We start from the raw sequence: 16897 nt of genomic DNA, 5'->3' as shown, positions 1-16897 counted from the left end.
GGACCAGATGCCATGATCTTCGTTTTCTGAATGTTGAGCTTTAAGCCAACTTTTTCACTCTCCACTTTCACTTTCATCAAGAGGCTTTTGAGTTCCTCTTCACTTTCTGCCATAAGGGTGGTGTCATCTGCATATCTGAGGTTATTGATATTTCTCCTGGCAATCTTGATTCCAGTTTGTGTTTCTTCCAGTCCAGCGTTTCTCATGATGTACTCTGCATATAAGTTAAATAAACAGGGTGACAATATACAGCCTTGATGAACTCCTTTTCCTATTTGGAACCAGTCTGTTGTTCCATGTCTAGTTCTAACTGTTGCTTCCTGACCTGCATACAAATTTCTCAAGAGGCAGATCAGGTGGTCTGGTATTCCCATCTCTTGAAGAATTTTCCACAGTTTATTGTGATCCACACAGTCAAAGGCTTTGGCCTAGTCAATAAAGCAGAAATAGATGTTTTTCTGGAACTCTCTTGCTTTTTTGATGATCCAGCAGATGTTGGCAATTTGATCTCTGGTTCCTCTGCCTTTTCTAAAACCAGCTTGAACATCAGGAAGTTCACGGTTCACATATTGCTGAAGCCTGCCTTGGAGAATTTTGAGCATGACTTTACTAGCGTGTGAGATGAGTGCAATTGTTGGGTAGTTTGAGCATTCTTTGGCATTGCCATTCTTTGGGATCGGAATGAAAACTGACCTTTTCCAGTCCTGTGGCCACTGCTGAGTTGTCCAAATTTGCTGGCATATTGAGTGCAGCACTTTCACAGCATCATCTTTCAGGATTTGGAATAGCTAAACATAGAAGATTCTAAAAAACGCACACCCATGTACTCACCTAGTCCCTGCAAGCCTAGCTTGGATCTGTCCCTCCAGGAAGTGCAGTCTGCAGCCTAGCTTGTCCCTGTGTGGCTGTGGACCAGCTGCATTGGGAGCTTGTTAGAAGTATAGAACCTCAGCCCCACGCCAGACATGCTGCTGCTGCTGCTAAGTTGATTCAGTCATGTCTGACTCTGTGCGACCCCATAGAGGGCCTCCGACAAGGCTCCCCCGTCCCTGGGATTCTCCAGGCAACAACACTGGAGTGGGTTGCCATTTCCTTCTCCAATGCATGAAGGTGAAAAGTGAAAGTGAAGTCGCTCAGTCATGTCTGACTCTTAGCGACCTCATGGACTGCAGCCTACCAGGCTCCTCTGTCGGTGGGATTTTCCAGGCAAGAGTACTGGAGTGGGGTGCCGTTGCCTTCTCTGACGCCAGACATAGTGAACCATAATCCAGCTTTTCACAGAATCCACATTCATGCTTGAGAAGTATTGGTCTACAAGGCCATGACCTTACCAATCACAGGTGGCCTGGCATTAATTACCTCTGATCTGTGTATGTTCATATGTTTTTCCTGTTTACCCAATATTGGAATAATTATGTATGTACCACTGGTTGTCGTCCTCCCATCCTCTACTTTCAAGGCTGTCTGAGCACAAGGGCTCACTCCCCTCAGTAACACTGATGCTCAGGGATCAGCTGAGTGTCTTAGTGGCATGGGGAATTTCACCACAGTGTCTCCCCACGTGAGAAACCTTGATATATACGGCTTTTATCTCGCTTCTGTCATCTAACATTGTATTGTCAGCATTTTCTGGTTCTTTAATCTTTCTGAAGAGCTTATCTTTCATGGCTGCAGATAGTAGTCCATCTTAGGACTGTCATAATTCATTTGAGTAGCTCAGTTGGTAAAGAATCTGCCTGCAGTGCAGGAGACCCGGGTTCAGTCCCTGGGTTGGGAAGATCCCCTGGAGAAGGAAATGGCACCCCACTCCAGTATCCTTGCCTGGAAAACCTCATGGACAGAGGAGCCTGGTGGGCTGCAGTCCATGGGGTTGCAAAGAGTGGGGTACGACTGAGCGACTAACACTAAGTCCTTATGACTACTACTCTATTGTGAGGAACAGGAGGAAAAGGGGATGACGAGATGATTGGATGGCATCACCGACTTTATGCATATGAGTTTGGTTTTTTTTTTGGGGGGGGGCACGATTTATTGTGATTGTGAACAGAGAAGGGCTCAGTCCTTCTTGGCTGCCGCTTTCCTCATGGCGGCCAAGACGTTGCTCAGCTCCTCTCTTTCCCTCTTCGCGTGGATATGTGTCCCCACCCTTTTCTTGATGAACTTGAGGGCCCGCTTGTCCTTGGAGACCTTGAGCAGCTCCATGGCTCGTCGCTCATAAGGGGCTAAGCCACACACCTCCCGGATCATGTCCCACACGAACTTGGTGTGTTTGGTGAGATGCCCGCGGCGGCAGCTGTGCCTCGGCTTGCCCACGTTCTTGGTCACCTTGTGACCCTTGTTGAGGCCCACGGCCATGGGGTAGCACAGAGCCATGGCTGTTGTTCCACAATGGCTGCCGTGGCGGAAGGCTGAATATGAGTTTGAACAAACTCCGGGAGATGGTAAAGGACAGGGAAGCCTGATGTCCTGCAGTCCATGGGGTCGCAAAGAGTTGGACATGACTGAGTGACTGAACTGAACTCTTGTGAGGCATTTGAATTGTTCCGATCCGTTTGGGGCGGGAGTGTTCTGTAGGCTATTTTAAGTATACCAAAGTGAGCTGCTCAAGCTATGCTTACTTCCTTCAGCTCTGGTTATTTCCTTGTGATGAATTCCTGGAGTGGAGATCCTGGATCAAAAGGCACAGACCTTCTAAACAGTGTTTAAAAGACAGCAGGAGTATAGGAAGGACCCTGACAGATACCCTTCCAGGCACTGGACAGTGTGGTCTGTAGACACATTCTCTGGGGAGCAGCAAGCATGGCTTGTTTATCATCACGCGCATCAAGGCCCCTCTCAGAGCAGGTTCTAAGTGGGACTCCTGGAGGTTTGGGGAGAGAGAGGGGAGTTACCTGAAAGATGGGTGACTACCTATGATGGTTTCTTCCTCCTGGCCAGAGTTCTGAGTTGTATCCTCAGGGTGTGTGTCTGCATGTTTTCTCTTGCCTTCCCGTGGAGCAGCAGGGCGTGAAGTTAGTTAGTGGAGGCCTGACATGACAGCCTCACTTACTGGTCCTGGACCTGCTGGACCTGACTGGTACCAAACTTGTTTTTGCTTCATGAATCTGGGACTGTTGGGTCAGCTGACACTTTCCCTCCCAGGAGCGCACCAGGAAATTCATGTTAAACTGTGTGCTGAAAGGTACACTCAGATCCTGTCATGAAGAAAAAGTGAAATATCAGCATCGTTTTTGTGATTGAGGCACAATTTGAACTTGGATGCCAGGAATATGTTTTTGGCCCTTTATAAATATGTTTGGAATAGGTCAGTGAATAAATATGCAAAGAATGAGTTTGATTATGTTAAATAACATATACATGTTAAATATATGTGTCTATCATTTGACATAATTAAAACATTTTTAAGCTGAATATTAAATCATTAGCCACTCATTTGTATTAACCCCTTGACACATTATGATTTCCAGATAGACACACACATACCATACCATCTGGACCTAAGTGTGCTTGACTCAGAGTTTGTCTACAGCGAACAGACTTTTATGAATGAAATACAGTATACAATAGCAAAACAAAAGTGGCTTCTTTTGTCAACATAATGGTTGTTAGCTTCCTGCATATTGTATGTCTCAGTAGTTTGTTCTTTACAATAGCTGTTATCATAGCTTGTATTCCACTGCTTGATTATACCACCATATATTTATCTATTCTTCTTGGAAGACCATTTAGGTTGTTTTCAGTTTGGGGTTTAAATGAAGAAAACTGCTGTGAACTTTCTTTTACAAGTCCTTTTTAAAAAACACAGTTTTATTGAGGTGCAGTTTGCATACCGTAAAATCCAGCCATCGTTAAGTTCTTTATTGTTACAGACGTGTACAGCGTCACTCCCAAAGTTCCCTCATACTAACTTAGTCCCTACTCCTAAACCCAGGCAGCCATTGATCTGCTTTCTGTCTCTTGCCTTTTCTGGATGTTTCCTATAAATAGAATCCTAGTATATGTAGGTTTTTGGTGTCTTGTTTCTTTCACTTAGCAGAATATTTTTGAAGTTCATCAATTTTAGCTCAGTCAGTAAAGAATCTGCCCGCAATGCAGGAGACCCTGGTTCAATTCCTGGGTGGGATTGCTGGAGAAGGGATAGGCTACCTACTCCAGTATTCTTGGGCTTCCCTTGTGGCTCAGCTGGTAAAGAATCTACCTGCAACGCAGGAGATCTGAGTTCGATTTCTAGGTTAGGAAGATCCTCTCAAAAAGGGAAAGGCTACCCACTCCAGTATTCTGGCTGGAGAATTCCATGGACTGTATAGTCTGTGGGGTTCCAAAGAGTCAGACATGACTGAGCGACTTTCACTTATCAGTAGCTTCTTCCTTTGTATCATTGAATAGTATTCAGTTTTATGGATGTACCACATTTTATTTCTTCACTAGTTTATGAACATTTAAATTGTTTCTGGTTTTTGGCTATTATAAATAATGTTTCTATGAACATTCATGTAAGATGTACGGCGGTCTCCATTTTTATTTCTCCTGGATAGATTCTTAGGAGTGTAATTACTAGATTCTATGGTAAGTTTATGTTTAACTTTTAAAGTAAACTGTTTTCCAAAAGTGGCTATACAACGTTAGAGTCACACCAACAATGTATGATGGTTTTGATTTCTCCCTGTTCTTGCCAGCACTAGATATTGTTAGTTTTTTGTTTTTTTTTTTACCATAGCCATTCTCATGGATATATGAGAGTATCTTATTACAGTTTATGTTTATGTTTTTTTGGCTACACCACTCAGCTTGCTTGCAGGATTAGTTCCTCAACCAGAGATTAAACCCATGCCCCCTGCAGTGGAAGCCCAGAATCCTAACCACTGGACCGCCAGGGAATTCCCTTATTAAAGTTTGAATTTACATTTCCCTAATGACTAATGAAAAATCTAGACAGCATATTAAAAAAAGAAGAGACATCACTTTGCTGACAAAGGTCCATATAGTCAAAGCTATGGTTTTTCCAGTAGTCATGTTTGGATGTAAGAGTTGGCCCATAAAGAAGGCTGAGTGTTAAAGAATTGATGCTTTCAAATTGTGGTGCTGGAGAAGACTCTTGAGAGTCCCTTAGATAGCAGGGAGATCAAATCAGTTAATCTTAAAGGAGATCAACCCTGAATATTCATTAGAAGGACTTCTGCTGAAGCTCCAGTACTTTGGTCATGTGATGAGAAGAGCTGACTCATTGGAAAAGACCCTGATGCTGGGAAAGATTGAGGGCAGGAGAAGGGGACGATGATGAGAATGAGATGGTTGGATGGCATCACCGACTCAATGGACATGAATTGGACCAACCTCTGGGAGATAGTAAAGAACAGGGAAGCCTGGCGTGCTGCAGTCCATGGGGTCGTGGAGTCGGACATGACTTAGGGTCTGAACAACAACAGTGACTAATGATGATTAGCACCTTTCCATGCGCTTTTTTTTTTTTTTTTCTAAAAAAGAAAGTGAAAGTGTTAGTTGCTTAGTTGTGTCCAACTCTTTGCAACCCCATGGAGTGTAGCCCACTTGGCTTCTCTGTCCTTGGGATTTCCCAGGCAAGAATACTGGAGTGAGTAGCTATTCCCTTCTCCAGGGATCTTCAACCCAGGTCTCTTGCATTGCAGGAAGATTCTTTACCATTATTATTTATCATTTGTGTATCTGCTTTGGTGAAATACCTAGTTAAATCTTTTGCCCATTTTTTATTTGGGTTGTCATCATAATACAGAGTTTCAAAACTTTTTTATATTCTTTAAAATATTCAAATATCTTTGAATAAAAATATGCAAAATTTTTAAAAAATTCTAGAGGCAAGGGTTTTATCATATGTATATGACATGCAGATATTTTCTGTAAATCTATGACTTTTTACTTTCTTAATGATACCTTTTAAAGAGAAAAGTTTTCAATTTTGATAAAGTCTAAGACAGCAATTTCTTTTGTTTTATGGCTTGCACTTTTAATTACATATCTAGGAAATATTTCCTAACTATGTGCAAGCCTTTTTTTTTTTAATAGACTTTATCTTCTAGAACAATTTTAAATTCACAACAAAATTGAGCAAATGTACAATTTCCCAGAGAGATATCCCATATATTTCCTGTCTCTTTGTATGCATTGCCTTATTATCAACATCTCCAGTCAGTGGTACATTTGTTACAAAATGAACTTGGATTGACACATCATAATCACCCAAAGTCCATAGTTTGTATCACAGTTCTCTCTTGGTATTGTATATTCTATGGGTTTGGACAGGTGTATAATGACATGTCAGAGAAGGCAGTGGCACCCCACTCCAGTACTCTTGCCTGGAAAATCCCATGGACAGAGGAGCCCGGTAGGCTGCAGTCCATGGGGTTGCTAGGAGTCAGACACAACTGAGCGACTTCACTTTCACTTTTCACTTTCATGCACTGGAGAAGGAAATGGCAACCCACTCCAGTGTTCTTGCCTGGAGAATCCCAGGGACGGGGAAGCCTGGTGGGCTGCCGTCTATGGGGTCGCACAGAGTCGGACACGACTGAAGCGACTTAGCAGCAGCAGCATAATGACATGTATTCACTATTATAGTATCATACAGAGTAATATTGGAAATACTTTGTGCTCCACCTGTTCATCCCTTCCTCCCCTCTGCTGCTAAGTCACTTCAGTCATGTCCGACTCTGTGTGATCCCATAGACGGCAGCCCACCAGGCTTCCCTGTCCCTGGGATTCTCCAGGCAAGAACACTGGAGTGGGTTGCCATTTCCTTCTCCAATGCACGAAAGTGAAAAGTGAAAGTGAAGTCGCTCAGTCGTGTCTGACTCCTAGCGACCCCATGGACTGCAGCCTACCGGGCTCCTCTGTCCATGGGATTTTCCAGGAAAGAGTACTGGAGTGGGTTGCCAGTGCCTTCTCCATCCTCCCCTCTAACCCTTGGCAACTACTTATCTTTTTACCATCTCCATAGTTTTGCCTTTTCCAGAATGTCATATAGTTGGAACCATACAGCATATAACTTTTTCAGATTGGCTTCTTTCACCTAGTAAATGCATTTTTAAGGTTCCTCCATGTCTTTTTATGGCTTGATAGCTTTCTTTCTTTCTTTCTTTTTTTTTTTTTAAATGCTGAGTAATAAGTTTATCTACCTTTTGAAGGATATCTTGGTTTCTTCCAACTTTTGGCAGTTATGAATAGAGCTGCTGTAATGACTTGTATGTAGGCTTTTGTGTGGACAAAAGTTTTACACTCCTTTGTGTAAATACCATAGAGGACAACTGCTGTTTAATTTTGTAAGAAAAGAATATGTTTAATTTTGTAAGAAACTGCTAAGCTAAACTGTCTTAAGTGGCTGTACCATATTTCCACGAGCAGTGAGAGTTCCTGTTGTTCCACATAACTCACTAGCATTTGGTATTTTCATACCAGTCTCTTTGTGGACATGTATTTTAGTTTCTCCTGGGTAAATATCTAGAAGTACTGGATCATAGGATAGATGTGTATTTAAATGTCAGACTTTTCCAAGGGGTTGTACCATTTAATACTTTTGTGTCTTTTCTGATATTTAATATTTGTCTTATTTTAGCCATCTTGATGGATGTGAAATTGTATGGCTACATGCTTTTAATTATCTTTTTCCTGATGACTAATGATGTTGAGCATCTTTTCACATGCTGTTGACCATTTGTTCATTTTCCTTTTGAACTGTCTTTTCAAGTGTTTTGCCACATTTTTGTTTTGAGTAGTTTGTCTTTTTTATTATTGATTTTTAGGCACTATTGATAGGTAGGTAGGTAGACTGCCTGGTAGTCTGAGCACACATCCTTTGTTAGATATTTGTGTAGTGAATATTTTCCCCCAGTGTGTCTCTTGCTTTTTCATTTTCTTATATAAAGATTTTAACTTTAATGAGTTTTCTTCTTAATTTTTTCTTTTATGGTTGTTGCTTTTGTGTTTGCTTAATAATTCTCTACTTACCCCCAAGGTTGCAAAGATTTTCTTCTTTGTTTTCCTTCTAGAGGCTTTAGAGTCTTAGCTTTTATGTTTAAGCCGATGATCAGTCCCAAATTAATTATTGAGTGTGGTGTGATTGAGCGCCTCCTTTTCCATACAATTGTGCATTTGATACGTTTGATACAGAGCCATGTATTGAAAAGGCTTTCCTCCGTTAAATTGCCGTGGTACTTCCTTGTAAATCAAGTGCACTGTTGGAACTCTCTGTTACGTTTGTTCTTAAGCTAGTACTGCACCATCTTCAGCTCTGTAGTTTATCAGTCTTGAAATCAAGGTGGTGTAAGCCTTTCAACTTTGTTCTTTTTCAAACATTTTCAACTATTCTGGCCCTTTGCGTTTTCTTTTTTTAAATTAATTTTTATTGGAGTATAGTTGCTTTACAATGTTGTGTTAGTTTCTGCTGTATAACAAAGTGAATCTTTTGCATTTTCATATACATTTTAGAATCAACTTGTCAATTTCTACAAAAAAACCTGGTTGGATTATGATCAGGACAACACTGAATCTACCAATTTAGGAAGCATTGAGATCTTAAGAGTATTAATCTTCCATAGACATGGTATATCTTGCCATTTATTTACATCTTTAGTTTCTCTCAGCAGTGTTCTATAGCTTTTAGTATTGATGATTTGTACATATTTTAAAAGATTTATCCCTACTTTTTTTTTTTTTTTACATTTTAGAGTCATCTAAAATCTATTGTGTGGAATTCCCTGGTGGTCCAGTGGTTAAGAATCCCCCTTGCCATGCAGGGGATGCCGGTTCAGTCCCTGGTCATGGAACTAAGATCCCACATACTGTGGAGTAACTTCGCCAGTGTGCCACAACTATTAAAGACTGAATTCTCTAGAGCCTGTGTGCCACAACTATTAAACACTGAATTCTCTAGAGCCTGTGTGCCACAACTGGAGCGCCCACATGCCACAGCTGGAGAGTCTGCGCACTGCAGTGAAAGATTCTGAGTGTCACAACTAAGGCCTGATGCAGCCAAATAAATAAATAAATAGTAGGATTTATACACACACATACATACAGTTTTAAAAATTGATCTGCCATCTTACTTAACTTAGCAATTCCAGTAAGTTTTGGGTATATGCCTTAGGATTTTCTATATATATTGTTGTTGTTCAGTCACTCAGCCGTGTCCAACTATTTGTGACCCCATGGACTGCAGCACGCTAGCCTTCCCTGTCCTTCACTATCTCCCGGAATTTGCTCAAATCATGTCCATTGAGTTGATGATGCCATCCAATCATCTCATCCTCTGTCACCCCATTCTCCTCCTATCTTTAATCTTTCCCAGCATCAGAGTCTTTTCCAATGAGTTGGCTTTTTGCATCAGGTGGCCAAAGTACTGGAGCTTCAGCTTCAGCCTTAGTCCTTCCAATGAATATTCAGGACTGATTTCCTTGCTGTCCAAGGGACTCTCAAGAGTCTTCACCAGCATCACAGTTTGAAAGCATTGCTCAACCTTCTTTATGGTCTACCTCTCAGATCCATACATGACTACCGGAAAAACCATAGCTTTGACTATACAGACCTTGGTAGGCAAAGTGACGTCTCTTCTTTTTAATATGCTGTCTACGTTGGTCATAGCTTTTCTTTCAAGAAGCAAACGTGTTTTGTTTTGTTTTTTACCCCCCACCAGGGAACAAGCATCTTTTAATTTCATGGCTGCAGTCACCGTCCACAGTGATTTTGGAGCCCAAGAAAATAAAGTCTGTCACTGTTTCCATGTTTTCCCCATCTATTTGCCGTGAAGTGATGGGATGAGATACCATGATCTTTGTTTTTTGAATGTTGACTTTTAGGGCAGTTTTTTCACTCTTCTCTTTCACCTTCATCAAGAGGGTCTTTAGTTCCTCTTCACTATCTGTCATAAGGGTGGTGTCATCTGTATATCCGAAGTTATTTATATATCTCCCAGCAGTCTTGATTCCAGCCTGTGCTTCATCCAGTCCAGCATTTCTCATTAAGTACTCTGCATATAAGTTAAATAAGCAGATTGACAATATACAGCCTTGGCATACTCCTTTCCAACTTAGAACCAGTCTGTTGTTCCATGTCTGGTTCTAACTGTTGCTCCTTGACAACATACGGGTTTCTTAGGAGGCAGGTAAGGTGGTCTGGTATTCCCATCTCTTGAAGAATTTTCTACAGTTTGTTGTGATCCACATAGTCAAAGGCTTTAGCATAGTCAATGAAGCAGAAGTAGATGTTTTTCTGGAATTCTGTTGCTTTTTCTATGATCCAGTGGATGTTGGCAATTTGATCTGAGGTTCCTCTGCCTTTTCTAAATGCAGCTTGTACATCTGGAAAGTCTCAGTTCATGTATTATTGAAGCCTGGCTTGAAGGATTTTAAACATTACCTTGCTAGCATGTGAAATGAGTGCAGTTGTATGGTAGCTTGAACATTCTTTGGCATTGGAATGAAACTGACCTTTTCCAGTCATGTGGCCACTGCTGAGTTTTCTAAATTTGCTGGCATATTAGGTATAGCACTTTAACAGCATCATCTTTTAGGCTTTGCAGTAGCTCAGCTGTAATTCCGTCATCTCCACTAGATTTGTTTGTAGTGATTCTAAGGCCCTCTTGACTTCACACTCCAGGATGTCTGGCTCTAGGTTTGTGATCATACTATCATGGTATCCAGGTCATTAACAACTATTTGTACAATTCTTCTGTGTATTCTTGCTACCTCTTCTTAATATCTTCTGCTTTGGTTAGTTCCATACCATTTATGTCCTTTATTGTGCCCATCTTTGCATGAAGTGTTCCCTTGGTATCTCTAATTTTCCTGAAAGGATTGCTAATCTCTCCCCGGCTATTGTTTTCTTCTATTTCTTTGCATTGTTCACTAAAGAAGGCTTTCTTATTTCTCCTTTGGAACTTATCTCTCTTATCTTTCTTCTTATCTTATCTCTTATCTTTCTTATCTCTCTTATCTATTCTTTGTAACTCTGCATTCAGAGGAGTATATCTTTGCTTTTCTCCTTTGCCTTTCACTTCTCTTCTTTTCTCAGCTATTTGTAGGGCCTCCTCAGACAAACACTTTGCCTTTTTGCATTTCTTTTTTCTTAGGGATGATTTTGATCACCACCTCCTGTACAGTGTTAGGAACCTCCATCCATAGTTCTTCAGGCACTCTGTCTATCAGATATAATCCCTTGAATATGTCACTTCCACTGTGTAATCATAAGGAATTTGATTTAGGTATGCCTGAATGGCCTAGTAGTGCTCCCTGAGCTGTGCATGTGTGGTAAGTCACTTTAGTCATGTCCAACTCTTTGCAACCCTATGGACTGTAGCCCGCCAGGCTCCTCTGTCCATGGGATTCTACAGCCAAGAGTACTAGAGTGGGTTGCCATGCCCTCCTCCAGGGAATCTTCCCGACCCAGGTCTCATTCATCTCCTGCTTTGGCAAGCAGGTTCTTTACCACCTGGGCCACCTCATAAGCCCCAGTGGTTTTCCCTACTTTCTTCAATTTAAGTCTGAATTTTGCAGTAAGGAGTTTATGATCTGAGCCACAGTCAGCTCCTCGTCCTTTTTTTGCTGACTGTATACAGCTTCCCCATCTTTGGCTGCAAAGAATATAATCAATCTGATTTCAGTATTGACCGTCTGATGCTATTATGTGTAGAGTCATCTCTTGTGTTGGAGGAGGGTGTTTGCTATGACCAGTGCATTTTCTTGGCAAAACTCTGTTAGGTTTTGCCCTGCTTCACTTTTTACTCCAAGGCCAAACTTGTCTATTATTCCAGGTATCTCTTGACTTCCTACTTTTGCATCCCAGTCCCCTATTATAAAAGGTCATCATTTTTTGGTGTTAGTTCTGGAAGGTCTTATAGGTCTCTATAGAACTGTCAACTTCAGCTTCTTTGGCATTAGTGGTTGAGGCATAGACTTGAATTATGGCAATATTGAATGGCATGCCTTGGAAAGAAACAGAGATCATTCTTTCATTTATGAGATTGCACCCAAGTACTGCATTTCGGGCTTTTTGGTTGACCATGAGGGCTACTCCATTTCTTCCAAGTGATTCTTGCCCACAGTGGTAGATATATTGGTCGTCTGAATTAAATTCACCCATTCTTGTCCATTTTAGTTCTGTTCTGTTCAGTCGCTCAGTCATGTCCAATTCTGTGACCTCATGGAGTGCAGCACACCAGGATTCCCTGTCCATCACCAATTCCCATAGCTTGCTCAAACTCATATCCATTGAGTCAGTGATGCCATCCAACCATCTCATCCTCTGTCGTCCCCTTCTCCTCCTGCTCCCAATCCCTCCCAGCATCAGAGTCTTTTCCAATGAGTCAACTCTTCACATGAGGTGGCCAAAGTACTGGAGTTTCAGCTTCAGCATCAGTCCTTCCAATGAATATTCAGGACTGATTTCCTTAAGGATTGACTGGTTTGATCTCCTTGCTATCCAAGGAACTCTCAAGAGTCTTCTCCAATACCACAGTTCAAAAACATCAATTCTTTGTGCTCAGCTTTCTTTATAATCCAACTTTCACATCCATACATGATTATTGGAAAAACCATAGCTTTAGAGGGACCTTTGTCAGCAAAGTAACATCTCTGCTTTTAATATGCTGTCTAGGTTGGTCATAGCTTTTCTTCCAAGGAGCAAGTGTCTTTTAATATCATGGCTGCAGTCGCCATCTGCAGTGATTTTGAGCCCAAGAAAATAAGGTCTGTCACTGTTTCCATTGTTTCTTCATCTATTTGCCGTGAAGTGATGGGACCAGATACCATGATCTTTGTTTTTTGAATGTTGAGTTTTAAGTCAGCTTTTTCACTCTTTTCTTTCACTTTCATGAAGAGGTTCTTTAGTTCCTCTTCACCTTCTGCTATAAGGGTGGTGTCATCTGCATATCCGAAATTATTGATATATCTCCCAGCAGTGTTGATTCCAGCCTGTGCTTCATCCAGTCCAGCATTTCTCATGATATACTCTGCATATAAGTTAAGTAAGCAGGGTGACAATATACAGCCTTAGCATACTCCTTTCCCAATTTAGAACCAGTCTGTTGTTCCATGTCTGGTTCTAACTGTTGCTTCTTGATCTGCATACAGATTTCTCAGGAGGCAGGTAAGGTGGTCTGGTATTTTCTACAGTTTGTCATGATCTACACAGTCAAAAGCAGAGACATTGCTTTGCCAACAAAGGTCCATCTAGTCAAGGCTATGGTTTTTCCAGTGGTCATGTATGGATGTGAGAGTTGGACTGTGAAGAAAGCTGAGTGCCAAAGAATGGATGCTTTTGAACTGTGGTGTTGGAGAAGACTCTTGAGAGTCCCTTGGACTGCAAGGAGATCCAGCCAGTCCATTCTAAAGGAGATCAGTCCTGGGTGTTCTTTGGAAGGGATGATGCTAAAGCTGAAACTCCAGTACTTTGGCCACCTCATGTGAAGAGTTGACTCACTGGAAAAGACTCTGATGCTGGGAGGGATTGGGGGCAGGAGGAGAAGGGGACGACAGAGGATGAGATGGCTGGATGGCATCACTGACTCGATGGACGTGAGTCTGAGTGAACTCCGGGAGTTGGTGATGGACAGGGAGGCCTGGCGTGCTGTGATTCATGGGGTCGCAAAGAGTCGGACATGACTGAGCAACTGAACTGAACTGACACGGTCAAAGGCTTTGGCATAATCAATAAAGTAGAAGTAGATGTTTTTCTGGAATTCTGTTGGTTTTTCTATGATCCAATGGATGTTGGCAATATGATCTCTGGTTCCTCTGCCTATTCTAAATCTAGCTTGTACTTCTGGAAGTTCACAGTTCACATACTGTTGAAGCCTGGCTTGAAGAATTTTGAGCATTACTTTGCTAGCATGTGAAATGAGTGCAGTCGGGCAGTAGTTTGAACATTTTTTGACATTGCCCTTCCTTGGGATTGGAATGAAAACTGACCTTTTCCAGTACTGTGGCCAATGCTGTGTTTTCCAAATTTTCTGGCATATTGAGTGCAGCACTTTAACAGTATCATCTTTTAGGATTTGAAATAGCTCAACTGGAATTCCATCACCTCCACTAGCTTTGTTCATAGTGATGCTTCCTAAGGCCCACCTGACTTCACATTCCAGGAAGTCTGGCTCTCGGTGAGTGGTCACACCAACATGGTTATCTGAATCATGAAGATCTTTTTTGTATAGTTCTTCTGTGTATTCTTGCCACCTCTTCTTAATACCTTCTGCTTTTGTTAGGTCCAAACCATTTCTGTTCTTTATTGTGCCCATTTTTGCATGAAATGTTCCCTTGGTATCTCTAATTTTGTTGAAGATATCTGTAGTCTTTCCCATTCTATTGTTTTCCTCTTTCTTTGCATTTATCACTGAGGAAGGCTTTCTTATCTCCTTGCTGTTCTTTGGAACTCTTCATTCAAATGGGTATATCTTTCCTTTTCTACTTTGCCTTTAGCTTCTTTTCTTTTCTCAGCTACTTGTAAGGCCTCCTCAGACTACCATTTTGCCTTTTTGCGTTTCTTTTTCTTGGGGGTGGTCTTGATCACTGCCTCCTGTACAATGTCATGAACCTCTGTCCATAGTTCTTCAGGCACTCTATCAGATCTCATCTCTTGAATCTATTTGTCACTTCTACTATATAATTGTAAGGGATTTGTTTTAGGTCATACCTGAATAGTTTTGTACTTTTCCCTACTTTCTTCAATTGAAGTCTGAATTTGGCAATGAGTTTGTGATCTGAGCCACAGTCAGCTTCTGGACTTGGTTTTGCTTACTGTATAGAGCTTCTCCATCTTTGGCTGCAAATAATATAATCAATCTGATTTTGGTATTGACCATCTGGTGATGTCCATGTGTAGAGTGTTCTCTTGTGTTGTTGGAAGAGGGTGTTTGCTGTGACCAGTGCACTCTCTGGGCAAACCTCTGTTAGCCTTTGCCTTGCTTCATTTTGTACTCAAAGGCCACATTGCCTGTTACTCCAGTTATCTCTTGACTTCCTTCCTTTGCATTCCAGCCCCCTGTGATGAAAAGGACATCTATTTTGGGTGTTAGTTCTAGAAGGTCTTGTAGGTCTTCTTTGGACTGTTCAGCTTCTTCAGCATTACTGCTTGGGGCATAGACTTGGATTACTGTGATATTGAATAGCTTGCCTTGGAAATAAACAGAGATCATTCTGTCGTTTTTATGATTGCACCCAAGTACTGCATTATCAATAACCTCAGATATGCAGATAACACCACCCTTACGGCAGAAAGTGAAGAAGAACTAAAGAGCCTCTTGATGAAAGTGAAAGTGGAGAGTGAAAAAGTTGGCTTAAAGCTCAACATTCAGAAAACTAAGATCATGGCATCCGGTCCCATCACTTTATGGCAAATAGATGGGGAAACAGTGGACACAGTGGCTGACTTTATTTTTCTGGGCTCCAAAATCACTGCAGATGGTGATTGCCGCCATGAAATTAAAAGACGCTTACTCCTTGGAAGGAAAGTTATAACCAACCTAGATAGCATATTACAAAGCAGAGGGAGGTAGGAGGGGGTTCAGGATGGGGAACACATGTACACCATGGCATATTCATGTCATTGTATCGCAAAACCAACACAGTATTGTAATTAGCCTCCAATTAAATAAATTAAAAAAAAAAAAAAAGCAGAGACATTACTTTGCCAACAAAGGTCTGTCTAGTCAAGGCTATGGTTTTTCCAGTGGTCATGTATGGATGTGAGAGTTGGACTATAAAGAAGGCTGCTGCTGCTGCTAAGTCACTTCAGTCATGTCCGACTCTGTGCAACCCCAGAGACAGCAGCCCACCAGGCTCCCCTGTCCCTGGGATTCTCCAGGCAAGAACACTGGAGTGGGTTGCCATTTCCTTCTCCAGTGCATGAAAGTGAAAAGTGAAAGTGAAGTCACTCAGTCGTGTCTGACTCTTAGCGACCCCATGGACTGGAGCCTACCAGGCTCCTCTGTCCATAGATTTTCCAGGCAAGAGTACTGGAGTGGGGTGCCATTGCCTTCCTCGAAAGAACACTGAGCGCCAAAGAATTGATGCTTTTGAACCGTGGTATTGGAGAAGACTCTTAAGAGTCCCTTGAACTGCAAGGAGGTCCAACCAGTCCATTCTAAAGGAGATCAGTCCTGGGTGTTCATTGGAGGGACTGATGCTGAAGCTGAAACTCCAATACTTTAGCCACCTATTGAGAAGAGCTGACTCATTAGAAAAGACCCTGATGCTGGGAAAGATTGAGGGCAGGAGGAGAAGGGGACGACAGAGGATGAGATGGTTGGATGGCATCACCTACTTGATGGACATGGGTTTGGATGGAATCTGGGAGTTGGTGATGGACAGGGAGGCCTGGTGTGCTGGAGTTCTTGGGGTCGCAAAGAATCAGACACAACTGAGCAACTGAACTGTATTTGGACTCTTTTGTAAACAATGAGGGTTACTCATTTCTTCCAAGGGATTCTTCTCACAGTATTAGATATAATGGTTGTCTGAATTAAATTTGCCCATCAGTCCCTTTTAGTTCACTGATTCCTAAAATGTCAAGGTTCACTCGTGCTATCTCCTGTTTGACCTCTTCTAATTTACTTTGATTCATGGACCTAACATTCCAGGTTCCTATGCAATATTGCTCTTTATAGCATCGGACTTCACTTCCATTAGACTTGACTTCCCTGGTGGCTCAGACGGTAAAGCGTCTGCCTACAATGTGGGAGACCTGGGTTCGATCCCTGGGTCGGGAACATCCCCTGGAGAAGGCAATGGCACCCCACTCCAGTACTCTTGCCTGGAAAATCCCATGGACAGACGATCCTGGTAGGCTACAGTCCATGGGGTCACAAACAGTCAGACATGACTAAGCGACTTCACTTCACTTCACTTTCACCTCCATCACCAGTCACATCCAAAACTGG

General features: G+C 42.0%; 2 protein-coding genes across 8 annotated transcripts in view; one reads left to right on the top strand and one right to left on the bottom strand.

Moving 5' to 3' along the window:
* The window catches only part of GPR160 (G protein-coupled receptor 160), a 69242-nt gene that overhangs the window by 11555 nt on the left and 40790 nt on the right, over positions 1-16897 (top strand). The window lies entirely within an intron of this gene.
* LOC133247485 (large ribosomal subunit protein eL36-like) lies at positions 2038-2392 on the bottom strand. Its single transcript, XM_061416360.1, has one exon. It carries the CDS (start codon positions 2371-2373, stop codon positions 2056-2058), a length of 318 nt encoding a protein of 105 aa, XP_061272344.1. The 5' UTR covers positions 2374-2392; the 3' UTR covers positions 2038-2055.

The sequence above is a fragment of the Bos javanicus genome, chromosome 1, assembly GCF_032452875.1.
Source record: "Bos javanicus breed banteng chromosome 1, ARS-OSU_banteng_1.0, whole genome shotgun sequence".
Classification (NCBI taxonomy): Eukaryota; Metazoa; Chordata; class Mammalia; order Artiodactyla; family Bovidae; genus Bos; species Bos javanicus.
The sequence above is the reverse complement of the archived record's forward strand: the minus strand, read 5'-3'. Positions and strand labels throughout refer to the sequence as shown.

Coding starts and splice junctions, on each gene's coding strand:
- LOC133247485 (XM_061416360.1), bottom strand. CDS start 2,373: ATGGCTCTGTGCTACCCCATGGCCGTGGGCCTCAACAAGGGTCACAAG.